General features: G+C 43.3%; 1 protein-coding gene across 1 annotated transcript; it reads right to left on the bottom strand.

The window, feature by feature from the left end:
• On the bottom strand, positions 1–26,970 carry klhl5 (kelch-like family member 5). Its single transcript, XM_035174951.2, has 13 exons — positions 26,191–26,970; positions 22,144–22,332; positions 16,493–16,629; positions 15,977–16,173; positions 14,393–14,605; positions 9,961–10,147; positions 9,029–9,253; positions 7,619–7,694; positions 7,035–7,121; positions 5,094–5,168; positions 4,651–4,788; positions 4,372–4,543; positions 1–2,528 (listed from the first exon to the last, which is right to left on the bottom strand). The coding sequence occupies exons 1-13, from the start codon at positions 26,787–26,789 to the stop codon at positions 2,466–2,468; spliced, it is 2,358 nt and encodes a 785-aa protein (XP_035030842.2). The 5' UTR covers positions 26,790–26,970; the 3' UTR covers positions 1–2,465.

The raw sequence follows: 26,970 nt of genomic DNA, 5'->3' as shown, positions 1-26,970 counted from the left end.
TTAAATCACATATTGACTTTAATGTATAAAAGACAGACGACAGCATATTACAGAAGCTTATAATGTACATACATAATTTATATAGTAAAAGAGGAGGTGAAATCTTCTGGTACAAAAAAGGTGGACGAGCAGCTGCACCATTAACCACCAACCCTCCTTTTATCACATCTTCATCTGAATTCATGGTACAAAATACACACACAGTAACACATGGCATATTTAGTGTGCACCATATAATATACAGCATAGTTCAATAAGACTACATACAGATTGTACATTTATTTATATACATAATATACTTGAATATGTCCCATGATTTGGAATGTCTGTCTTTATTTTTTACTCGTGACAACATCGACACAGTGGAGGTGACACACTTCTGCTCTGATCTTAAGAGAATTACTCTCCAAATAAACAGCGGGCGGCTCTGAGGGGGAAGAAAATAAAAATAATGCAGCAGTGCATTAGGCTTGAATAAACATCAGCTCAACTGTGGGGAATTTGCCAGTCTGCCCATCTCTGCTTTTTAGATGTCATGCTGGCAAATTTGTGAGGCTTTTCAATCTTCACTGACTCCTGGGGCACTTGGCTCTCAGCTGCATGTGTGTGTGTGTGTGTATGTGTGTGTGTGTGTGTTTGTAAAGTGCATTCTGGGGGCTACATTAGCTCTAGATCTGTCAGCTCAGACAGGATGCCTGCTTTGCCTCTCAGTGTCAGGAGTTGGCTTTCTGTACGCTAGACAGACACACAGACGACACACACACACACACACACACACACACACACACACACACCACCCCACACACACACACACACACACACGTTCGCCGTGAACCTGCAGCCAGAACCTTCATGTTCGTCACATTTCAGGCTATTTAAGTTTTACTTACCCAAGCCCACAAAAATGAACACACAAGGTTGTTTCACGAGGCTGGCGTTCGGCTCGTGTCTCATGCTCTGTCTGTCAAATCTAATAAAGCTTTGATCTCAACATCAAACAAAACATTGGCACTGGCTGAATCAACCTTATTAAATTCATGCTCTCGTTATATCGTCTGTTGTTCATTTTGCCCGAGTATCCAGCTCCGCTCTAAACCGTAGCAGTGTGTGTATTTGTATGTGCTTGTGTGTGTGTGTGTGTGGTGATGAAATGGTAGACTGGGGATGAAGAGAAAGCAGCAGGGAATTGAAGATATTGAGAGGGGAATGGGGAAGATTCTCATTTGAGATAAAAATATACTCCTTTCAATCTCTGAACGCCCAAACACGTGCACGTGCACGCACACGCACACACACACACACACACACACACAGAAACATCTACAGTGGATAAAAAGTAGGCGGCTGGCAGACAGAGAAGATCAACTGACCCTGTATAAAACCAGGTCTGTGAATAGCTGACCCTGTCCTCTGCAGGAAATTGAAAACTAAATTTCCATACAGGGATCAACAAGGGGCCACAGTATAATGACTGTTGTTATCACTCAAGACTATAAACCTGGTGACAGGGTTCACTGCACCTCAATTATGAAAAAATTTGAATGACATAATTTAAAAAGACAAAATATAAAGCACAAAGTGAGACAATTTGCCAGTGCAGCTTGTAAAAGAGATACAATAAATTGCATATCAGACTATACTGTATGCTTCTGATGCAACACAGAAGACACACACTCGGAATTATTACATAAAGCATGATGATGGGCATTAGACTTAAAAAAAAAAAAATAGGCCCAGAGTTGCTTACAGTACAGTTGTTCATAAGGTTGTGCTGATTATGTCAAAAGTCGTTCTTTTATCTGTCAGCGAGCGAGAGAGGCAGAGAAACAGGAGGAGAGCACTTGCCAACTGCAGCGTAAAAATAATAGGGAATATGTTAAAATAGCATCAATACACACTATCAGATATTGTTAGGAAAACTGAGGGCAAAAAGTGATGAGGCATCTCAGCCGTCTTGACAATCTCCCTCTGTCTCGCTCACCTTTCTGTCAGCAGAAATAGAAGCTGAAAGCAAGCATGTAAGGTTTGCCTTTGTGTGTCTGTGCGTGTGTGTCCCGTCTTGTCTACAGGAACAAAATAATAGGCAAGAAAAAAAAAGGTGCGAGACAGCTGTTCTGTCATGCTCAGATAAACACTGCAGATTCCTCTTCATCGTACGTATCGGTGGCAGTTCACTTCTGTGGCAGAAGTTAGCAGGATGTTCAACTGTGGAAACTTTACAAACAACCCCACACATGACTCAACCCTGAACCTTCCATGACACATTCAGGACATTTAAATGAATGATTGAGTACAATGTGACTCCGCTTACAAGTAAAACCTACCACTGTGTAAAAGAGTTCGATAATCAGCTTCTTTTTTTCTTCCGTGGGCAGATGCATCTCTGGGTTTAAGTGCCCGCATGTCAGTGAGGAGGGTCTTTGAGCCACATCAGGATCAGTCCCAGAGACGTCCACGGTTTGTGTTTATGTTTTCAGTCGGACGGCGACCACGCACGCTCCGGCCCTACCCAGACACAGAGGGGCCACCTGAGAGAAAACATGTAAAAACACAGGGTTCTCAGTCAAAGCTGGACGACAACAGGTAACACTACGTTTGTCTAAAACTGAGAGTTAAGTTTCCTGTTGTGCTGAAGGATTACAACCGGGGTTAGAACATTTCAGGTAAATATTTGGGGTCATGACATCTTGACCTCGGCCAAGGGGGCTATGTTTTCACCCCTGTCCGTTTGTTTGACAGCAGGATTACGCAGAAAAATTACAGATTGGTGTGAGGATGGGACATCGGCCAAAAAAGAACCCATTAGATTTTGGCAGAGAGTCAGACTAATAGGCAGATCCAGGATGTTTTTTTTCCACTTTCTTCAACATTTTTACAGATTTCCCAAAGATTAATTCCTGAATCTTGATGAAAAAAAAATCAGGCATATTTCAGGGACTGATATCTATGAATGTGTTTAATTTGTTGCAGCTTAAAAGGGATTTAAGGAGAGTGTTGGGCCTTGGCAGAGGTATGTGTTCTACTGAGTCCTATTCTAGTTTTAAAAGTATTGGATAGTGGATAGATCAGTATTTATCTTATTGCTCAACTTGACTCAGAAAACCAAGTCATTTCATTTCCAGTAGTTTGGATTAATGTGCTTTTCTCAGGTCTCCCCCATAAAAACCCACTTCAGTGAGACTTGCACTCATTCAGAAACCTGTTGTTGGAGTAAACGACCAAGAAAAGTGAACACATCACACCGGCGTCTCTTCACTGTCCTCCAATGCATCAGAAAACGTTAAAGCACTGCTGCTTGTCTGTAAATGCTTCAGTGGCTAAGGACTGAAATGTATATACGATACTGTATGATCCCTCATACTGTTCCCTGAGTGCAAAGCAAACATGGAGCAGCAGCATTTTGCTCCTTTACGCCACAGCTCGAACAAACTTCCCCAAAATTGTAATATCCATCTGGCATGGCAATGTTTGTCTTTTTTTGTTTTTATTACATCGATAAATGTGCCCAATAATTAAATAGGGTTTGTCTTGCCTCAGTTTGGAAAAACAATACTGTTATCCCTGCTTTGCTATTCTGTTAATCACCTCAGATGTATTTTGGGGATGGGGAACCATTGGTCTGTAAGGTTTAATTTTATGCACTATAATTAAATCAACAACACTGTGTATTCCCTCCACTAACTTCAAGCTAAATGCGATTCAGGGAGTAAGAAAACATGTTTTTGTTCTAAGTGAAGCTCTCGTGTGTTTTGTGGTTGTTGGTTTTTTTAGGCTACTGCTTCTACAGTTCAAACTGCCAGTCACATAATGTAAAGTGATGCTATGACAGGACAACACGAGCTGGTTTTAGTGTCTGACAATGATCATAGGCCACATTTAATGATTTGTCCTCTTTGCATGTTTGAACATTCTCAGTTTTCTATATCTGCCTACATATGCTCCCATCTTGTTCTCAGCATGGTGTGTTTTTCTAAAGTGGGAGATTTCCAGTGACTGTGGTTGGAAATCCTCTGAGGCTATACAGGAGATAAACTGAAGTGTGATAGACTGTAGCTGAATGAGATCGTTCAAGTTTGAAACAGTCGTCTCTATCTCCTGCTGCTGCAGGGACAAGGACAATATTAGCATGAGGAAAGCAGACATTTACAATATGACAAGTTACGTGGGAGGGAAGCTGTAACTGTGTGTTTATATAACATTTTTATTGGTGTACATCATGATTCATTACTTGTTTTTACGAACTCTAGTCAATGTGTCAGTGTATATATGAGTTCATACATAAATCTGCTATGTATGTGTGCACTACTCTAGATATATACATAGTGTGTGTGTGCATGTGCGTGTTTTACCATTGCGTTCATGTGTGTATACCTGTGTCCACTCATTTGTCTGGGGGTCGTAGGCTTCTACAGTATTGAGGTACACCTGACCATCATAACCGCCCACAGCATAGAGCCGGTCGCCAAGGAGACAAACACCAACTGCATCTCTGCTGATGCTCATGGGGGCAACTGCCGTCCACACGTCTGTCTGAGGGTCGTACCTGCACACACACGCATCATACACACAAATATTTACATCAAATACATTCAATTTATTCTTCTTCTTCTTGGCTGACAACAGCAGGGAAACAGTAACCAGTGGACTCACCTCTCCACACAGTCGCTTAACCGAGACGCCAGGGAAGAGGCAGGAGCATCGTGACCTCCGATGGCATACAGGAAGCCATGCCAGGTGGCCACACCCACGCCTCCACGTCTTTTAGCCATAGGAGCACAACTGTTCCACCTGTGGAAGGAAGAATAAAAGAGAGAATATCACATAAACTGAAGAAAAAAGACAAATTTGCTTAAACTGTTCTAAAATTTGCTTTGTTTTCTTTTGAAAGGAGATTATTGGCCAGGGACTAATAACAACAACCTCTCAGCCATTCCAGTGGAAACTCTAACTATACTGAACAGAAGTAGTTTGAATGGGGACTGTTCTGGCATCCCTCTCAGGAGCTGTCTCCTCTGATCTGTCGGTAACTAAAGTGAGAGATAAAGCAGGAGACATCAATTAATTCTGGTCAGATGAAGTCCCTCGTCTCTGACCTGTTGGTGTGGGGGTCGAAACACTCCACTGAGCGCAGGCACGATGAGCCATCCCGACCTCCTACCGCATACAACCTGAGGAAGACAGGAAGATGGTGCTATCTCAGTGGACACACACACACAAGAAAACGCCTGCCTCACAAAACGACACACATTTCTGGACTCTGGAAGTCCCTTTTCAATTTAGTGACACTTAAACAGATGGTACATGGGTGTGTTTGTGTATTCATGCCAACACTCATGGGGCCTCACAACCCCAAGCAGTCACTCACACTCTGTATGTGTGTGTGCGTGTGTCTTTGTGTGTGCGTGTGTGTACATGCATCCATGGATATGGAGTTTCGGGGGGTGAAGAAAGCAATGCATCAGAGCCAGTCAAGCAAGTAATGAGCTCCATCAGGCAAGCCCAGAGAATACACAACACATAAATGCACACCCACAAACACCCGCAGCCACGCGCATACACGACTGCTGGGCACGGATAACACAAACCAGTTGTTTCCATATTAATTAGCATCTATAAAGCCTTTCTCTCTAGTGTCTCTCTGAGGCACGAAAATAAGAAGAACAACGGTGCAATGCTGCAATTTTAATAAGCTCCTGTCTGCTGCTGGAGAATTCTGGGACAAATGAGGAGATTCAAGCCCCGAACTTATCAAACCAGACTATTAAAACTCTCAGTTGGCAGTTTATTAGAAACACCTAGTTAAAAGTGATCCAGTACAACAATCCTGCAATAAATCCTCCCTACGTGGAGGTTATAAAGTTCAGCTTTTTTATTGATACTGTTAAACTGCACTGCAGTATACTGAGAAATGTCGGTTATTTAGCATAACTTCATTATTAGAAATAAGATGAACAAAACAATGTAAACAACTGCCTGTTTAACACAACACCATTAAAAAGCATCACAAACTGCAGCCTTCAAAATGAACACAAAGGTGAAGCTACAGCTTTGACCTATACTCCTACTCTACCAGGGCTGGGCAATAAAACAATATCAATAATTATCCCAATGTAATTTCATCAATAGCAATATAACAACGGTTCAATATACATGGATATGTTGCTTATGCAGGAGGAGGATGTAAAACACATTATTGATTAACCTCAGATTTGTAACATGTTTTGCTGTTTTTAAACAAAACATAAACGACATTGTGACATTTTTCATCTTGACAGAATTTGTCACCATTATAGCGCAGCCCTATGCTTTACTAGACTGCATACTTTAGCTAGGTGTACGTAACAAACTGTCCAGTGAGTGTGTGTGCTTAGCTGTACGTGTGTTTGTGAGGACCATTTCGAATTTATAGACCTAAAGATGGAGTGAGGACATTTTGGGTGGTCCTCACTTTTTCAAAGAGCTTAGGGTTAAGACTTCCCTGCTGCCTCTAGAGTTAGAGTTATGATTAGGTTTAGATTAGGTCAGATGCAGCTGTGTGTGTGTGTGTGTGTGTGTGTGTGTGTGTGTGTGTGTGTGTGTGTGTGTGTGTGTGTGTGTGTGTGTGTGTGAGTCAGAGGGAGAGAGACCCAAAGTCAGTCAAATAGCTCTCCATTGGTCTTGGCTAGATTTGGATTTCCGATTGGCTGTTTTTTTATGGCACACAGTGACAATGTATTACATTCAGACATGTGAGGTGTCATGGAATCTACAGTACACGGTTATACAATGAAATGATGCTTCAGCTCGTGTCTAAATCATATAAATGCCGTGATTTTTATGCAATTTCTGGTAAAAAATGTCTCATAACATTACATTACATTCATTTAGCAGATGAATTTGTCCAGAGAGTCTCACAACAAATGGATTCAGCATGAACAGGAACAAGAGGTGATGAAAAAACGTTGGGGGCATGCTTAGAGCTGCAGGTCATGCACTAATATTTAATCTTTAACTTTGATGTAGTGTAGATTCAAGGGATTTGTGTGCTCACTTACTTGCCATTGAGCACAGCTACTCCCACAGTGCTTCTGGGTGTAGCCATACTTGCAACAAAGCTCCACTGTCGAGCCTGGGGATCCCACCTGGTGCAAAGAGAGTAAACAGTCTTAAATATTATGGAGTAGAACTTCAACGCATCTGTTTCATCAATTAGTAAATTGACAGATTATTGATTTATTCTTCAGGGTAAATTAAACGTTCTGCCAAATGTATCTGGTTCCAGCTTCTCAATCTTGAATATTTGCCATTTTCCTCAGTCTTCCATGACTGTAAACTGTAAATCTTGTCTGTTAGTTGGAAAAAATTATATTTTAAGATGTCACGTTGGACTGGGTAAAAAATGTACAACATTTTATGACATTATATAAACCGATTGAATAATTGAGAAAACCATTGACAGATTATTCAATAGTTAAAGGCGTATTATGGAGCACGGTTACTACAGATTTACAATAAGTGGTGAAACGCAGTGATAAGAGCAGTTATGACATTATATGTTTGCAGCTGCACCATTCAGCAGCAACATCTCTTTCTGAAAACAGTGTCCCCGTTTATTCAGCTGTGTGAAATAACCCGTCACCTTTCCACTGTGCTGAGGTAGCTCCAGCCATCATGTCCTCCTACTGCGTACATGGGGCCCTCCAGGACAGCTACACCTGCAGTGCACAACCACATGAGCATGATTAACTCATGGCAGCTTACCAAAACAATATCGGCTCGGACACATTCAGGACAATGAGTGTGAGCTTTTATTGCGCGTTGCGGCCATACCCGGGCAATAAGTGTACGGAGTTAGCAGCATGGTGACACCTCCATACTCAAAGGATTTATCAGCCCAAACATCTGTGCTGCCAGATGTGTGTTTGATGCCTGCCTCCCTTCACACACACACACACACACACATGCACCACACACACACACACACACACACACACACACACACACACACACACACACACACACACACACACACACACACACACACACACACACACACACATATATATATATATATATAAAAGGATGGAACACCAGCAGAGCACGCCTTAGTGAATATTGTAATTAGAATAGTAGGTTTGCACAATGAGTAGGGAGACTGTCCTTCATGTACACAGGTTAAATCCACTCTGCTGAAGTGTCCTTGAGCACGACACTGAATCAATCTGCCATAGAGGAGTTCTGTGGCTGAAACTGACCTCTGACCTCTCAAACTCAATTAACTGTGTATTTTCTCAATAATTGGATGTGCATGGTATGATGCCAGGATTAGAATTTAAAAACCTTCATCAATCCTCTTACAAAAAGCTGATTAAGAGCCAGGATCCACACTTAAGATTACAGCGGCTTGGGAGAAAACCAATTAGAAAACCTACCAACACCCCCCTGTTTGAAATGGAGTAATATTTCTCATTCCTTTTCAATATTTACATTTATCAGTTTTCTGTTGTTAGTAAATGACCAGGGTTAATCCAATGACATTTGGCACACCTCACACACCTCACACACCTCCTGCTCCTGCCCAATGACGTACCTTTGCCTCCTGATAGAGAAACAGGAGAAATAGAGACTGGATCTAACAAGTGACAGAGACATTTGTTCATTCATTCAGGTGCTGGAAACATTTTGTGCTTTCATAAAAACCAAACCACACGTTTGTGTGTGGTGAAGAAGTTTGACCATAATGTTCTGAACTTCAACTCCATCTCTCTGTCTCCTACTGGACAAGCTGCAGCATGTCTGAATCCTACAATCAGCTATAATTCATAACAACAGGTAAGGGGTATATCAACCATTCATATGCGTGGGAGCTTATTTTAACCATCTGTCTCCTGTCTTCCATTTGAAGGCTACCAGCTGGTATTCTGTCCTGCGTCAAGTCACATGAATATATTTTCTCCAGCCCCATCAGCAGTGATGGAAACATGATACAAGGGTGGTCACGCTAATGTTCGTATGTAAATCACATTTGTGTCCCAAAAAAGCTGCTCACCTAAGCCATGCCTGTGTGTGGACATGGGAGGCATGACGCTCCACGTTTTGCTGTGTGGGTTGTAACACTCCACAGTGTTAAGGGTCTTAAGTCCATCTCGGCCGCCCACAACGTAGAGACGGCCGTCGAGGACAGCTACACCAAACTGTAGACGCCGTCCACTCATGGTGGCCACCTGCCTCCAGCTGTCCTGACGCAGACAGTACTGCTCAATGCTGGTAGCACCTGGAAAACACGCAAACACAGAAAATGAAGGGGGATTATGCGGCTCTCTAATTTACAGGTGTTGATTTAACTGGGTGGTAATTCTGGAGGCTGCAGTGTGAGGCCCTGTTTAATGTTGAATTCACATCTCGTCAGAACACCAAAACCTTCGTGAAGGGAGGATTTACTGCAGAGCTATTGGATTAGACCGCATTAGTTTTAGCAAGTTCTACCCACAAACTGTATATGAAGACATGACAGCTCCCCATAAGTGAAGCCAGCTGAGGTAGAGGTCATAACCCCTGCCTCATCCATGTTAGTGGATGGGACATGGACTAAATTGAAAAGACAAAGTACACGTCAAATAACATTTTCTCAAAGATGGTTTCTGTTATTTTATGCAGTTCTTGTCATACTGTGATGTATGCTCTTCTGCTCGTTTTTCAGGCACCTTTGGTCTAAAGGTCATAGTTGGAAGCTGAGATTGACAAGCCCATGTTTCCTCGGGATGTCACTGCTATCACTTCCTCGCTATTGCGCAGACTCTGGCTCCAAATGCGCAAGATGGCAGTGTTCGTTTTCTGAAGGTTTTGGCTTCATTTCTGGAAAGTGGGATGAAGTGGAGACTCATTGTCCATCTTTACATACAGTCTACGGTTGCATCTAATAAACTGAATATGTAGTGTACTGTCTAGTAGTGTGTGGATTTGTGCCTGTGACTTTTCTACCTTTTGTGGCGTCCATGCCACCCACAGCGAACATGGCTCCTACGGTGGCTTTGCGAGGTCGGGTACGAGGACTCTGAAGCAGGGGCCGGTGCTGCGGCAAGAGGTGATACTTCATCCCCTCCATCAGCAGCCGCTGGCACTCCACACTGTCCCGCAGCAGAGGGTTGGACTCAAGGTCTGCCAAGAACTGCACACAAACGAAAAAACTCCCACATGAACACACAGGGACACGTGACAACTTCTGTCAACGAGCAGCTGAAACAAATGCGGGGTATGTGTGTACTGTGGGTGAGGGCCAGTGTGGGTTACGATCTTGTCACTGATTGTGGATTGTGGAGGTCTGAGGGTCGAAAGAGAGCGGTTCTCTCATTGATTCAGAGATTAAATCAGACCAGCAGCCATTAGTGTGCACACACAGGCCCACACACACACACACATACACACAAAGAGCATGTACACACTGATCATCTGACACACTAGAGGACTAATCTGTCCTGAACATCTCATCAGTTTTTAGTCCATACCCTCTAACCTCATCTATGAACACACTCACTGGCATGCACGCACATTCACACACATTCACACACACACACATTCACACACAGATACAGACACGAACACACACACGAACACACACAGACAAAGACACACCACAGAGCCAGGGGCTGTAGCAGGAGGCACTTCAATCCTTCCACAGGAAATCAGTGGCTGTGAGAGAGGCAGCGCAGCGAGAAGCAAGTTTTCCCAGAAGGCAAGAAGACTAGAAATGTACAATTTACATTTAGATAGGTGTGTGTTTGTGTGTGTTTGCATACGTGTGCGTGTGTGTGTGTTAGTCATTAGATGGAAAGCAGCAGAGGTTCCAGAGAAGTCTGATTTACAATCAAAATCATTTTAACTTGTGCAGAATGTGCACAAATGGCTGCTAAGTTATTTTTACACTCTCAGTTTTCCTCTGTGCTGTGGCCCATAATTCCCAAAACCACAAAAAAAAAAGGAAAAAAGAAAAATGCGGCCCAACTTCATTCAACTCGGTCACTGAATGTAAAATCACTTTTCCCAGCCAGACGTGGAGAGAGTAAAGCAAGCATGTTAAATGGATAAGCAGCTTACACGCCAGGGTGAACCCACACTTCTACTCCATGTATAATCACAGAGGCACAAATTAGGGTGAACCCTATTGCGGCATTCAATCGTGTATATGTGAGATAAACAAGGACCACGGTAGAAAAGCGTTTGTCCTCTTCTGTGTTTGACCCATCACGCTGTGAAAGATTGAATATAAACTGGTCTGACTCCTGCAGCCGTCCCACGTTTTCCTCTTTTCGAGAAAATTGAGCTACCCTCTCTGTTTCATTTCACACTTCACAGAAGAGATAGGTATGTTCTTTGTCCACTTATAAACACACACTCACTTCCATACACATGAAAACATAACCTGACCATCCCCCTCTCTCATTTTTATCTAACATCTATCACTTGCCCTCTTTGTCTCGACTTTTTATGCATAGCCAGGCTTTACATCCTCCACTACACACAAGCACCACAAGAGTAGAGCTCACAATATTAGTCATTAGATGAAGAAGTTGGGCAGCACGGTGCAGCGGCGGTTAACACTGTCACCTCTGAGGCAGGAAGGTTCTGGTTTCTGGGTGCTTTCTCTGTTGAGTTTGTATGTTCACCCTGTGTCTGTGTGGCTTTTGTCTGGGTACTCTGGTTTCCTCCCACAGTCCAAAGGAATGCAGAGTAGGTTCATCTAAAAGTTGTGCGTCTGTGTGAATGTTTGTCTCGGTATGTTGGCCCTGCGAAACACAGGCAACCAGGGTGTACCCCGTCTCTCGCCCAATGTCAACTGGGATTGGTTCCAGCTCCCCATCGACCCTCAAAGGATAAGAAGTAAATATATTAGATGGATTTATAGACAGTCATCTGAAAATCAATCTGAAAATATTTTGATAATCAACTGGATGGATTGACAGTCACAATCCCCAGAGGATGAATCCTAATGACTGTGATCCCATCACTTCCACCATGAGGTTGACATTCAGAGTTTTATTATTGGATTGGATTGCTATGAAATTTGGCAAAGACATTCATGGTACTCAGAGAATGAATCTTAACAACCCCGGTAATGCCTGAAACCTGAATCGTCTGGCATCACTGTCAGTTTTTAATTGTGTCCGATACTTTGGTTTCTGAACAAAAACTTGAACAAAATGTTATACATTCTAATGAGCTGTGTTTAGTGTAAATGTTGGCATGTAAGCATTTCACCCACTCACATCACTGGGCATTAGAATAGCATCCTAGCACGGCGTTTAGTCTTGTTCAAGCATATATGAAAAAAAGAAATCGAAGTCTGTTCTTCTGGAAACTGAATTTGTATGTAGGTTTTAATCGTTTTTTCATCAGTGTATGAAAAATAAAGAAACTTGCAATCTTACTAACTAACTTACTTCTGCCTTTTGTGTGGGTCATGATGTTGATGAAGAAACCCAAACATACTTAGATTCTTCTTCATTCTTGTCAGAAAACCACCTCCTCTCGCTTTTAAGCACAGCGTGAGAAATGTGAAAGAGGAAGCAGGGCTTGCACTTCTCTCTTGAGCGTTCCTGTTTCATTCTTGAATCAATCTGAAGAGACTGCCTGAACATATTATATGGGACCGTTATCCCCATATTGAAGCGATTATTGTGTTGAGCCACCGCCCATCCGCCCATGATGTTCTGCTTTTCACTCAGTTTGGTCATTGTGACTAACTACAAACACATTGGACGTGGTATGTTGAAGATATGTTGTAACTAACTCTGCCCTTTCTGCACTGTATATACAATATATCTGTTTGGTTCACATTGATTTACGGCCACAGATGCTGAGAAGATTAGAACAAGTGTGTGTGAGACAGTGGTAATAGGGAGCAGGGATTAAAGGTATTAATCTGATGAATTGACATCCACTCGATGAGTAAATCGCACGGCGGCCTAGATAGAGAACTGACTAATTGGTTGATGAAAATTGATTGGTTGTCTGTGTGAGGTTTAGACGTCATTTCACAGCTCCTGAGGTCGCTGGATGTTGATTAATTTGTCCGTTCAGCATGGTGCTGGTGCTGGTACATTGTTAAAGGCGGAATCAACCCTCAGCTCTGTGTCTATAATCTATTTTTGCTCTCTCTCCTCTGTCGCTACCCGCCCAGCTGTACCTCTCTGCCATCCATCTTCTCCCTGGTTACATGTTGCAGCTACTTTGCGATTTCAGCTGACCGGGGCAAAGCCGTATATCTGAGGTGTTCATGCTGTGTACCACACAAGTGCACAAACAGGGAGATGTATAGATGTAGGCTGAGAGGATGGAGAGAGGAGGGGAGAGCCACAAGGGGAGTTTTATCTCTACACCTTCTTTATATATAGGGAGGGAAATGACTCATGAGGGAGATGAAGAGAACAGATAATTTAGCTGCAGTTAAGAGGGATATCACACTTAATTAAGGTTAAAAAAGATCGTGTGTGTATGTGTGTGTATGTCTGTGTGTGTGTGTCTGTCTGTTTCCAATGCCTTAGGCAGCAACTGAGGTTCTGCCTAGCATATAAACTTCTCTGCATCACATTACCAGCCACAGACTCTGCTACACTTGGTAGTTAGAGGAGAGAGAAGTGTAGTAGGACATGTGTGCACACACACACTCAGATACACACACACACACACACACACACACACACAAAACAAACACAAGCACACACCTGACAGAATAATGGTTGTGATCTACAGTTGATGACTATAGTCCCTGCAATTGCCTAAAGAGGTTCATGAAAGAGAGTGAGAGACGGATTGGAGCCAGAAAGTGGAAAAGAAGAAGAAGGAGAGACAAAAAAATAATTTGACCGTGGAAAACAAGGAACCGAAAATCTAACACAAACTCTCACCTCCTGCTGCGACAGATGTGAAGACATGAACAACATTGACACTAACAGTAGTCTCCCCATCAATATAAGACTCAGGCAAAGAGCCTCAGTATCTTTGAAAAGTGTTTGAACCGAATTAAAGCGAAAAATGATGCTGAGAGCTCTCTCATGATCTGGAGAGAGAGTCGGTTTTATTGGCCCTGATATAAGACCAGTGTGTTCATGCCTGTAAATATTGAGTCTTTCAGAGTTATTCAGCCTTTAAAGTGTTTTGGTTAGTCCAGAGTAAACTGGAGTTTCTGAAGTCTGGCATAACATATTCTGCTGCCACAGAGAAAAGCAATGGAGTGAAAATGCTCCAGATCTGACCCATCTACATAAACACTGTCAACATCAATCTAAAATCAAGTGTTTAGAATTCTGTCCTAACTCTTGTGAGTTTGACACAGTGAGGCACCAGAAAAATTTTAATCTGATGATTAGATAATTAGTAAATAAAATCGTATGTTATAGCTCTTGGCAGCTCTCACCTGTGGCTGCAGCAGCGGCAGGCGGATGTGAGCAAGCAGCATAGGCAGGTGAGGTTGCCGAGTGGTGCAGTCATGACCGACCCACGTTAGCAAAGAGGTAACCACGGTTTCCTCATCAGGCACGTTGATGTCATCAGAAGTGAGCAGCCTCTCCATCTCGTCCATCGGGAGCAGCAGGAACTCCTGGCCTCCCACCACCTCTAAAAAGTGATCCTATAGGGCGGAGAGATAGTAAAACAACGGATGAAATCAATGCTAGAGTAGAGAGGAAAAGACAAATTAGTTTCTAAAGAGTAACAATCAATGGTGGTTTTATAAGGGCACCGTTGGACCTTCGCATAGCTATGCACTCTCTGAGTTCCCTGCTAGTTGATTAATGTTAATTATTATTTTAGAAGATGTATCAATTAATTGTTTGGCCTTTAGTGTCAGAATATAGATATAGCAGATGTCCATCACAACTTCCTGGTCCACAAGGTGACATCTTCAAAGTCCAAAGAGATACTTATCTCACAGAAGAAAACCCTTAAAAATAAGAAGCTGGATCCAGGGAATGTCATTTTTGCTTGGAAAATGTCTTGAATGATAAATAAAGGACTGTAATGACAGTTGCAGTTACATTTCCTGTCAATTAGCTAATTGTTAGAGATCTAATAGTGATTGAATTTGAATAGAAATCAGAAGTAAAAACAAAAACTAGACGTTAAAAGGTAGAGGCAAGAAAAAAAAAAAACAGCTTGCAGCACATAGTAATTGTGTGTAATTGTGTGGACAGGGACAATCAGGAAGGCAATGATAATGGAAATAATGGTTGTTAGTGTAATACTGTGACTAATAAGTTTGTCATAGTTATTATAGTTGTGTTTTCTTATTTCTGCTTTTTTTTATGTTGAGGGAAGTATTATTTGTGGGAATTATAAAAGGGGAGAAAGAAAATGTAAATGTGACCTGGTTCCCACATAAATAGGCTGCACTGCTCTCTACCAAGTCACGCTATTGTGTAGCTCCGTAATAATCCTTTGAGTAATATATGTGTGTAAATTCATTACTGACACAGTCAAACCCAGATAAAGCCACCTTTACGACATAATTACCGCAGATTAAAGTTTAAGAATAATCCACTTAGAGAGAAAGAAAGAGAGGAACAGTGACATTGACGGAGTCAGACGCAGAGAGGGAGGCTGGTTGAAGGGAACGGCACATAAAAAGATAGGAGAGAGAGCAAGAAAAAGAATAATCAAGTCGATGAAGGAGCTATTTCACTGTCACCATAGCAACCCGCTGCTGAAAACAGCCATTGTGGCGGTAATGGTGTGTGGCGCTTTGTGAAAGATGAACCAATTTGTTACTCAAAATAACATCAAGGCTGGAAGATGACCAAAAAATCGGAGAGGGGGAAGCTTTACAGAGGTGGAGAAGGATAGTTAGAAAAGGGGACACAGAACCTGAACAATGTTTTAAATACATTAAATATCATCGGCTGTCTACCTGAATCTACGTCATTATTTTATCATGTTTCATTCTTTTTCATGTGGCGACTCTATAGGCGCAGGAGGTAGAGATGTAAAGCGGCCGTGTACATACCATAGTGTAGGCGTGAGCAGCCCTCTGCAGGTCGTAACAGCCCTGAGCGTCGGCGTAGGAGCGAATGCCCAGACAGTTGGAGGGGTGGAGCTGCTTCATGAGGAAGGAGCAGCAGGCCTGAACCACAGAGGACAACTGCAGCAGGCAAGAGGCTGACAGCAGAGATTCGATGGTGTCCTCCCTCAACTCAAGACGCCCTGCGCAACAGAAAGAGGGAAGGGATGAAGTAGACAGATAAAGAACAGAAAGGCACCCAGAGAGCACGTACTTCCACCAGGGCCAATGTCCTATCTTGGCAGTTTAAAGACAATGAAAAAAAATATATCCTGGATCCAGGATATTTTTCTAGGTCCGCCCATTTATCCAAATCCGCTCCAAAATCGCATGGATTCTTCCTCCACAAAATTTCAGGGAAATCGGATGTCTTTTTTGAGTAATCCTGCTAACTAACAAACAAACGCGGATGAAAACCAAACCTCCTTGTCGGTGGTAATAATGCAGTGCATGTGTGCGTACCTGTGTATGCATACTGCACTAAGACCCACAACGCATCAGGGTCTACTCCCTCCATCTTCACCTCTTCCTGCTTGGCCTCCAGCAAATCACTGGTGAACATGGCCGCAAAGTAGTCGGATACAGATGAGAGGATGAGTCTGTGGGAGGAGAGAGTGTCAGGCATTAGTCAGGATGGACAGCTGTAATGGAGGAACAGAGGACTCTGACCTTGCTGGAAAGACGAGTGTGGGAAGACGGGGGAAAGATGCAGAGACGGACAGAGCAGCCCGGACATGAAGACACAACCAGACAACACTCATCCTGCATCAGCCCGTTTGGGTCGAATAGCTTCAGAAACCAGCTGCACCTCCTTCAATGTGAACGACAGATTGCAGCAGTGCATGTCCTAAATACACATCTTCACAACAGCCTTTTCACTCCGGCGCCATTTCAAGCTGACGAACTCTCCAACCTCCCCACACACAGCGCAGAGTGTCATTTCGGAAACATTTAGCCCGTCTTAAGGGAAAATCATGGTCGAGGCGTTCTTTTCATAGCATTACAGTTTCAAATTTTATAGAAAATAAGGACAAAACCTCATCTACGGACAAGTTTTCTTTCTTTGGCTGTTTGAATTGTGGCTGTTTGAATTGTTCAAATGTGGTCAGAGTGCACATGTGAAGAAAGCAGCTCTGAGAAACCATAAACTGACACTTGGTCAATGTAAAGTGTGAAAGTCTACTGCTACATGACTGAATGTCACAAGGTCACAACAAGCATGTGCAATGACCAAACATGTGCGAGAGTGGGAAATCGGAAGTACAGACATGGCTGGGGTGCACATTTAATAGAGCAGACGTATGAGGTAGGATCATAGACTGTATATAAAGACGGAGGACACATCTCCACTTCCTCCCACTATCAAGAAATGGAAGCCAAAAATCTCCGATTCAAACGCTGCCATCTTGGGCTGAAGACGCTATTTGGAGTCAGAGTCTGCACAGAAGCAATCTGGGGATGGAGCTATGGTGTCAAGGTCCCGCCAATACACACACTCGACCAATCATGAGTCAGTCTCAGCTGTCAATCATGACGTTTCACCCAGCTTTAATTTATAGTATCAGATAAGTAATTAAAACCAGATTTTTTCAGGGGGGGGAAAAAAGCACATGAACATACATCAGTGTGATAACTACCTAAAATGACAGAAACCATCTTTGAGGAAAAACTGTAGTATTTGGACTTTTCAGTTTGACCCAAATCCCATCCACTAACATGGAGGAGGCGGAGGTTTATGACCTATACTGCAGCCAGCCACCAGCGGGCAAACAATAACAAAACTATAAGTAGGTGTGCAGCATCCTGAGAGACAGGTGTTGTGGGCTAGAAAGTATCTTGTGTCAAAAGTCATGAGAAAATAATCAACCGTGACAGATAATGTCTCGTCACATGTGTGGGAGGTTTTCAAAAAACTACACGGAAGGTGTCTCCACTGACTCGCACAAGAACAAGCAAAGACTTTCATGTTTTACAGTGATTCTCTGTCATTGCCTCTGACAGATTTAGACTTAAGCCCCTTTACATTACTGTGACGACCACTTAACACGTCAGTCTCTTGTCTGAATAAGCAGTTTCGTCACTTTTTTGGAACCAAGCAATATCTCCGTAAAATTTTCAGCACAGCACAAGTTTGAATTAATTCTGTCACATTAACATAGAGGCGACTGAAGGGCAGGGTAAAACATTGCAGGGAGAGAGGTGCACATCTTGTAACATTAGGGCCTTCTACATCAATTCTCCATATAGTTATAGGAGGACCAACAACAGGACAGAGTAAATAGACTAGTAATTATTACAGCAGTAGGGATCATATAATCCTACATGTTCTGTACAGCAGACAGGAATAAAATGGCTCATCACTGCAGGTAATATTTGACTTCTGGCTCTTGTTAGAATCCCTCATATTGGGACCCTCTGTCTATATTCCTCTCTGAAGAGATGTAGAGGTATGAGGGAGAACAAATCTGTGCAAACAAAAGCTTTGCATGTGCCTAAGGCCTCTCCAGATGTTTGTACACACCGAGCATCGCACTAAGAATTAGTAGTGAGAATTAAGTCTTTAAAACAATGAGAAAACATATGATAAAAAATGAAGTTTTAAACGTGTGACATAAGAGACACTGACATAAACTCTTATTTGTGTAGGGTAGATGGAACATGGTACACGCAGATGCCATAAGGGCCTGTGGCTTGTTTTCCACACAGATAATGTAATAACACATCCCCATTTACAAGGTCTGAAGCAAGAGATCGTCTTAACTACGACTGCAATCAAAGCTTATTTTCATTATTGATTAATCTGCCAATACTGACTTCCTACGGTCAAGAGAAATGTATTCAGATTGCTTAATTTATTTGATCAACAGCCCATACATTATATAACATAATAAGATAACCACTATAAATAACAAAGAAAGTCCTCTTGTTAAAACAGACATGTGATATTTTGCTTCAAAAATGAGCTAAATCATCATTGAAATAGTTGCAGATTATTTTTTGTCTACTGTTGCAGCATCTTAACATCCTGATATTCCATGTCATATTTTCCAAAGAATGAAGAATGAAAAGCAAAACTAATAACAAAAGGCAAAGCTGCTCAAAGGTCACTACTGTAATTTCACTTATGCTGTGTGTCAAGTCTCTGTCTCGTTATTACATCCTCTAACTCTCTAGAGATGTTTTTACCCCGACTGTCCCCTGTTCAAGGGCTTTTACTAATCTGTACCTCTTCCTGCCTTTAGTTACTCATGGCTTGTTATGTTGAGATATTACAGTCTTCATTTCCCCACGTAATGCACCGAAATGTTCCCTCGAAAAAAGATTTTTTATAAAAGACAACCGCAGCCAAATCAAGTCCTGGCATGCATGTACAAAAAAACTGAAATGCCAATCCCTGCTGTCAGATGGGAGATTATTCAATTTGCATGTGTCAGTTGCAGCAGCTGAGCTCGTGGAGGACAGACAGAAAAGAAAGAGAGGAACATGTTTGATGTAAGGTCAAAGAAAAATAAAGAGTTGTGAGAAAAAGATAGATGGCGAAATGAAGAGAAAGCCGGATGAAGGACAGAGAAGTATTATCTATAAGGTCACTCGGAAGAAGGCATTTACTTAATTTTCCCCCCACAACAATCCATTACCCTTTCATGTCACCATGAAGTTCATCACGCACACGCACGCACGCACACACACACAAATATCAAGGTATTAAAAAAGTACCAGAAAGTAACTGTTAAATAATTCATATGCAGCATTTTTCCTTCCTTGCTCTTGGAAATGTCTTCATAAATGAGGTGGTGACTGAGGGATGTCTCTTTCATCCTTCACATGATCCAGTATTTTTTAAATCGTGAGCTAAATACAGATTATAAGAAATAAATTGATCACAATAAATCTCACATTAAAGCTCTGTTGGATGCCCATATTCACTCTTTTTATTTTTTTCCACAGTGATGCATTCTTAAATCGTACTGATTTACTGTTTTCACTGTTTGCATGTCCTTTGTTGACTTCATGGTCAGCAGACTTGTGTGTGTGTGTGTGTATTGTGCACGCACACTGAATATGTATGAGCTATGTGCTTGTGTATAATCTCATTACTGAGTGTGACACTAGGACCTTGACAGATAGCCTAAAGCGCAGATGAGCAGTGCGTATGTATGCGCATGTGTGTGTTTTAGAGACAGAGATGTCAAAGACGTGAAGCTGTGAGCGAGTCAAAGAGCATACAGTAGTGGGCTATTTATTTTACACACAACGACAAATGCAGCGTGGTGAAGACAGAGACATGGCAGGCGGTGTGTCACACTGTAATGGAGAGTAAGATAGCACAGAGAAGACAAAATGCCGGAGTGATGACAACAGGAAACAGATGAGTTAGACTCAGGAAAGGAGGAAACTGAACACTGTATCTGTTTGAGTGTGGATGTGCCGCCTGGTAGAGATACAGAAGTGGAAAAACCGATAGGGGAAAAACAAGTGGAGGGTGGTAGGAAAGACTTACTTCATAATTTAGACTTTTCTCTACACCTACTCAAAAATACAGCTGTAGGAGTTGCACAGTTTTAGTGATGCTAATTGAGAGGCTGCAACATTGCAATCAGTCGATCTGTCAGCGGTCAGTACACCTCTTTGGTACAGAATGACATATCTCAACATGGAATGGGTGGACTACCAGAGAGTGAATCTAATGGGTTTGCTAATCCCCACCACCAGCAGCAGGTCAAAGTCACAGACAAACAAAACATCCGGTACAACTGAAGTTCTGTGTTTGTTCAACTCTCCAGCCCTCGGTCGGGAGTAATGAGACCATTTTGGTTTCGTGGGTCACCACACGATGCCCAATGCACTCGAAAACTTACTTGGACAAGTAGTACAAAGTAAAGTTCTTTCTTCCTCGAGAGAAAGGGTGGAGACTAACCGATTGGTACACTAATGTTAAAGCGTCTAAGGCACCCTGTGGGATTGTCTCTAATGCAGTGGATTAGACTGTTGGGGGCTAGAATGGCTGTAGACTCTACGTGTTGTTGTAAGAAAAGTACACATGATCCATAATGTGCACATAATGAGTCCCAGAAGCATATATTGATCCATAATAATGGTACACAATACTTTCTGCATCAATATTAGCTAAAATCATGAGAGGTAGCAGTGTCCAGATGGGGGTACACAAATAGATTTTTAGAGGGTACAGCCCCAGAGACAAAAAACTACAACTGTGCTATACTTTTTTTTAAACACACATATAGAGCCTGAGTTTTGCTGTTCGCAACAAACTCCACAAGAAACAAGGAGCTATACACAGCCCCAGTGTTCAGCACGTACGCTACATTTGTTTGTGTACATGTAAGATGGAGAGAGGGAGAGTAAGGGGGTGTATGTTTTGTTCCCAGAAAAGCTTCTTTATCCTACACATACAATAAATCAATTGCAAACAAAACAAACACTTTCAAACATAGATTTCTTCACACTCCAACCCTCTTGCTGGCACACACGCACGCACGCACTCACACTCACACACAAACACACAGCTTCAGACACCGACACACTCTTTTACATACACCATTAGGATTCTTCTACAGCAGGGTCTTTTGTTTGTCACCATCTGTGCCTGGAGGACCAAATCAAATGAGGCAGAAGAGGCAGGCGGTGAGAGAAAAGGAGTCTTTCTGCTAGTGGAGGGCCGCTCTTCTGTCTCATCCTCGTGCAGATGGACCGTGCTGCTGCACCAGTGGCCACATGCCCAGAGAGCGACAGCCACAGAGCAGTGTAGTGAGAGGCCTATGAGGTGGGTGACAGGCACGTGTGTGTGTGTGTGTGTGTGTGTATTTGATGCATGATTCAGAGGCTCATTTGAAAATGTGCAACAGAGAGACTACAAAGATAAAAAAGGGGACTTTCATGAGCATGAATGTGTTTTTTCTGCATTTCCAAACAGTATCCTGTGTGTTCGGTGTGTGTGTGTGTGTGTGTTTGTGTACAGACGTTGAGGTATTTGTGGTACCACATGAGCATGAGTGTACATGTTTGTTAACACTGCCCAGAAAGTTTTATGAAACTGGCAGAGAAGAGGAAGTAGACAAAATATGCAACGTTTCACTTCTCTTTGCTCCTACCTGTGTGCGGGTATCCGCCTCTCTCCGGCCACCAGTATGACATCACACAGCTGCCGGCTCCTCAGGTAGCCCTCCATCTTGCGGAAGGTGATGTCAGCATGGGACATGGCGGTGAACATACAGTCCTCTGGAAATGCACACGGCTCCATTGACATGCATGAGGAGAGCGTGGCGCTGCTGTTCGACGTCCTGTATGCACGCAGCGACACGCAGACAAGGACCAACATTCACACAAACACAAATGCACACACACAGAGAAACAAAGACAAGGAGACAGAAGCTTAGCGTGCATGTGAAGACACTGGTTTTCTTTTGTATAAGACAAAGGGACAGATGTGTGGAGAGAGCTACACCAGCTGCTCCATGTCTTCCATGTGTCACCTTCTTCTTTGTGCCATTCCCTCACATGTATTTGCTCTCTTCTTTACTTTGAGCAGGGTTACAGTGTGTCGCCAGGAGCAGACAAAAGCTCCTTAATGGTCCAATTACTAGGAGTAAATGGCCAGATAAATTTAACCCACTTAAAAGAGAAGCTGCCAATTAAATAGCTGTGGGAGCTGAGCCCATAGGATAAGCAGTAATTTACTCTGCTCCCTAATGGCAACCAGTTTCCAAGAATCTACACTGACAACTAGAAACGAAGCAGAGTTTGGGGCTTCAACATTCGTTATCGGCTGGTGAAAGTGTTGAGGCCCAGGGCTGTTATGTCTTATTCTTCCCGTCAAACCTGATGAGATCTGTGTGTGTATAAGAGAGAGGGCTGGTGTGTGTGAGTGTGTGTGTTTTCGTCAAAGATAAGCACTGACGTGTACCTACCCTGTGAATCACCAGCCATCATGGCTCCCAAACCAGCATTTAATTTATGAGAGCCTGAGTTGTTACTTCCATTTTTAATTTAACGGCAGAAGAGGCAGGACTGACTCGACAGCACAAAGAGATAAGAAACGTAGTGACACTCTAAGGAAGATATCCCTGAGCAGCAGAAGAGAAATTGTTATTTTCATACATGTTTTGAATGTGGTTACATAATATTATGTTATTCCACTTATCAGACTATGCTGCTCCAGGAGGCATCTTTCAGATTTTCCCTCCGTCTAAAAGTTTACTGTCAACACTCTCATTGTTTAAACCCCCCTCCTTTCTCAGCATCAAACAGGAGACCGACACAGACAGGGACTATCCGATGACCATTGTGGAGCATTTAACAGCTTAAGAACGAGAAGTTGGTGGAAACCAAATATAGAGCTAAGAGGAAAATGTAGCCACAAACATGATTCCAAAGGACCACATAATGTTGCTCCATGTCTGCTGGATGTTTAAATAGGGATCTGTCTGTTTGCTAATACCATTTACTGCATGTTTAAAGCTCTCTGAGGCAAATCTGTGATTTTGTGCGTTGCAAATGAAATTGACTTGAATCTCAGGCACTATTAATAAAGGTTGTAAGTGCCATGCACACAAATTGCTTTGTGCTGCTGCTGCTACAACAACAGGTGTCATCTCCCCTCTGATCCTCTATATTTATCTCCTTTCCACACTTTCATATCTTGAACGAATCTCATCCATCACTCACTTCATTCCAGCTCATCCCTACATCTGTCTTTGCCTTGCTTCTCTCTCTTCCCTGTCCCATTCTTACCCTCCGAGGAGGCTTTTTGGCTGGCTTTCCTGTCCTCGAGTACGAGGGTGTGAGCGTGCATGTAGACAAATGGTGTGGCTAAATACAGCCAGAGGAGATGGCTTTGAAGTGGGGGGCATGCTGCCTTCCAGTCCACTTAATTGAGCCTGGCAGGCACTCAACATGGACCGGGAGGGAGAAAACCAGAGAGACAGGAGAAAGAGAGAGCGAGTCTGGGACGAATCAACACCATGCAGCCAGATTTTTTTAAACCCCTGCACCAGGCAAGGACATCCACACAACTGTAATTCAGTGTCTCTCGCCCCGCTTCTCTCACATTAGCCTCTAGACTAATGCAAATTAAACTTTGTTCTGTAAGCTGATGTATGATGTGATCATACGCATGACACTCGTAAACACCCTCCTGTTACACACATGCAAATGCTTTCGTTTCCCAAACAAAAAGAGACAGAGAGAGAGAGAGAGAGAGAGAGAGAGAGAGAGAGAGAGAGAGAGAGAGAGAGAGAGTACAGGATTAAAGGGGATAGGAGGGTGAGTTGAGAAAGTAAAAGAGAAAGAAGGAGATGTAGCCATGTTGAGCCTTCAGACACTCTGGGATTCAGTATGCATCCCTTCCTGTGATCCCATTTGGGACTCTGCCACCCGTGTTCTCGGAGTATCATACTGTGCACAGAGGCTCCCGGGGGGAGAGGATGAATAGCATCATACACAAATAAATCACAAAACTTACATGCACAGAGCTGCACATACTGCAGACACTAATCTCTGTGTTGGTATGGCAACCATAACATGTGCATGGACATGGCTTTATCCATGCAGATGTGCAATACATACTCAAAATCAGCTCAGGCTCACAACTGAATTTCTTTGTCTATGCTAAGGAGGCTGGTGTATGTGTACGTTTGTGTTACAATTAAGCATAAGTAATTTTCTGTGTAAGCACTAAAGCATCAAGCTTTGCATAACAACAGATATTTTTTAAACCATAATTCTCTCCCTGCGTGTTTCTCTCTCACACACGCAAACATACACAGTAAAAACGAATGGGGTGAAAGAGCTTCCGACATTAATCCATTTAAAAAATACATCTGAATTTGCTCCCACTGAAAGCGGATTTTAAGTGTGAGTGAGTGAGTGAGTGAGTGAGTGAGTGAGTGAGTGAGTGTGTATGAGCGTGTCCTATGAATCATTTATATTTTCTGATGTGTGTCTTGGGAACACAAAGTAGGATAGGAAGCTTTCAGATGCATCATTATGCCGGAATAGTAAACACACACACACACACACACACACACACACACACACAGTGCTTGTCTTCCTTATTCCTTTACTTCCTCACATTTACTGCTGCATCATAATAAAAACATAAATTGTTGAGTCTGTGCAGATGCGCTCAAGAGGAGTTATGATGCCCTAATTACTTTGTTTTCGCAGTCTCCGTGGCAACCGTTACTTAAATACCCTTTCACACCACTATAGCTGGATGGCCACGCCTATGCAACACACACACACTCCATCATGCATGTGCACACAAACGTGCCGAGCACTAAGGAGTGTGAGTGAAAGCTGGAGAAACGATATAAATGTCAAGTGCAGTATGTAGCTAGACTTTTAAGCTCTGCCCTGGAGTCACGTTGTTAATTTGACTCTGAAAATCCCATATAAAAAAAAAAAGTGTAGCATTTGAGTTTGTGTAGGTTGAGGGGAGAAATCAGTGGACCACATGCCCCCCCCAAAGGCACATCTCTATGTAATGACCCTACTGCATGCTGTCTGAACATCCTCTTGTTAAGCCTATTCCTAAATAATCACCTCTATTTACTCTTAGTGGTGCAACTATTGAATATTTCCATGATGGAATAATCCGCACATTCTTTTCTCAAATAATCATCTTCTCTATGAAATATTAGAAAAAGTGAAATAAGTCTGCTATATAATTTCCTAAAGCCCCAAATAGTGGATTCAGTTTTAATTTGATCAGATTAACACTCAAAGAATGACCAAGATTTTCAGTTTATAATCACATGTGAAAAATAAAAGCATCATATAATTGTCTTAGAGAAGCATTAATCAGTCATTTTTTGACAAACGATCAATCGCTTGTCAAAATAGTTGTTGATTAATTATCTCAATCGACTAATTACCTTAGTTAACTAAAACAAGGTAAATGTAAATCAAACAGAAGGATTCTCAACTGGTTTCTGACTATAACTGAAATATAACTAACAGCTCAGAAGTTCATCACTTGCACAAAGATGTTGTATGTGTGTGTGCGCGCGCGTGTGTGTGCGCGTGTGCGTGTGAGAGAGAAAAAGACCTTCTATGGTTGTGTACAAATTTGACCGGGGAAGTTTTACAAGAAGGAGCCGGATCCTAAGTGAACCAGCACAGACCCAGTCCATCCCTACCTGCAGGAGCTGGAGTCTGTTTCCGGGTGTTGGCCGGTGTTCTCCTCGGTGGCCCCCGCGGCCACTACCGCCGCCGCCGCCTCCTCCTCTCCCCCGACATGAGCCTCCAGTACAAGCTGGGGCACCGGAGCCTCACCGGGAGGTTCCATGCTCGTCACGGGGCGAGAGCGCCGATGAGTCGGCGGGGAGCCCCACGACAGCGCGGCGGTGGAGCTCCTGCACTCCGGCTGGCTGAGGGAGCGGGGACAGGAGCTCCCCGTCGCTCCCACTGCTCCTCCCGGTCCGACGCGACTCCCCGCCGGATCAGCAAACTTTCTGTTGCCGTTGCACAGGTTCGAACCGGCGCTGCCGCTGGCCACCAGACCGCTATGAGCCCCCGCGCTGGGGTTTACGCCCGCTGGATTCGAGTTGCCACTGCCGCTGACTGACGGTCCGTCTCCGGAGCTGCCGCCCGCTCTCCTTCCGGCGAAGTAGTCACCTAGCGGCGGGGAGTGAGGCGGAGGGACCGCGGGGTGGCCGAACCACCTCCATCGGATCCTGAGGATCTGCTTCACATCGAACTCCTTCCGCGAGGAAGAGCCCGAGCCGCTGCTCGACATCCCAGGGCTCGGCACGAGGAAATGGCGGGGCTCGTGGCTCGTGTCGCTCCTCCGTTAAAACCGCACACTGAAGAGTTAGCGCACCGCTGCTGGACCGTACAGCCAGTAACCGCGACTGGAGAGAGGGAGCGGAGCATAGCGGAGTATATGGAGAGAGGGAGGGAGGTAGAGGGAGAGATGA

Source organism: Hippoglossus stenolepis, chromosome 2 (genome assembly GCF_022539355.2).
Source record: "Hippoglossus stenolepis isolate QCI-W04-F060 chromosome 2, HSTE1.2, whole genome shotgun sequence".
Taxonomy (NCBI): Eukaryota; Metazoa; Chordata; class Actinopteri; order Pleuronectiformes; family Pleuronectidae; genus Hippoglossus; species Hippoglossus stenolepis.
This window is presented reverse-complemented; position numbering and strand designations above follow the sequence as displayed.

Excerpts from the sequence above, each read along its gene's own strand:
- klhl5 (XM_035174951.2), bottom strand. The coding sequence starts at position 26,789 with ATGTCGAGCAGCGGCTCGGGCTCTTCCTCGCGGAAGGAGTTCGATGTG. Across the intron at positions 22,333-26,190 it reads ACAGACTCCAGCTCCTGCAG|GACGTCGAACAGCAGCGCCA; the intron begins GTAGGGATGGAC and ends GCGTGCATACAG. Across the intron at positions 9,254-9,960 it reads TGGCATGGACGCCACAAAAG|GTGCTACCAGCATTGAGCAG; the intron begins GTAGAAAAGTCA and ends CGTGTTTTCCAG.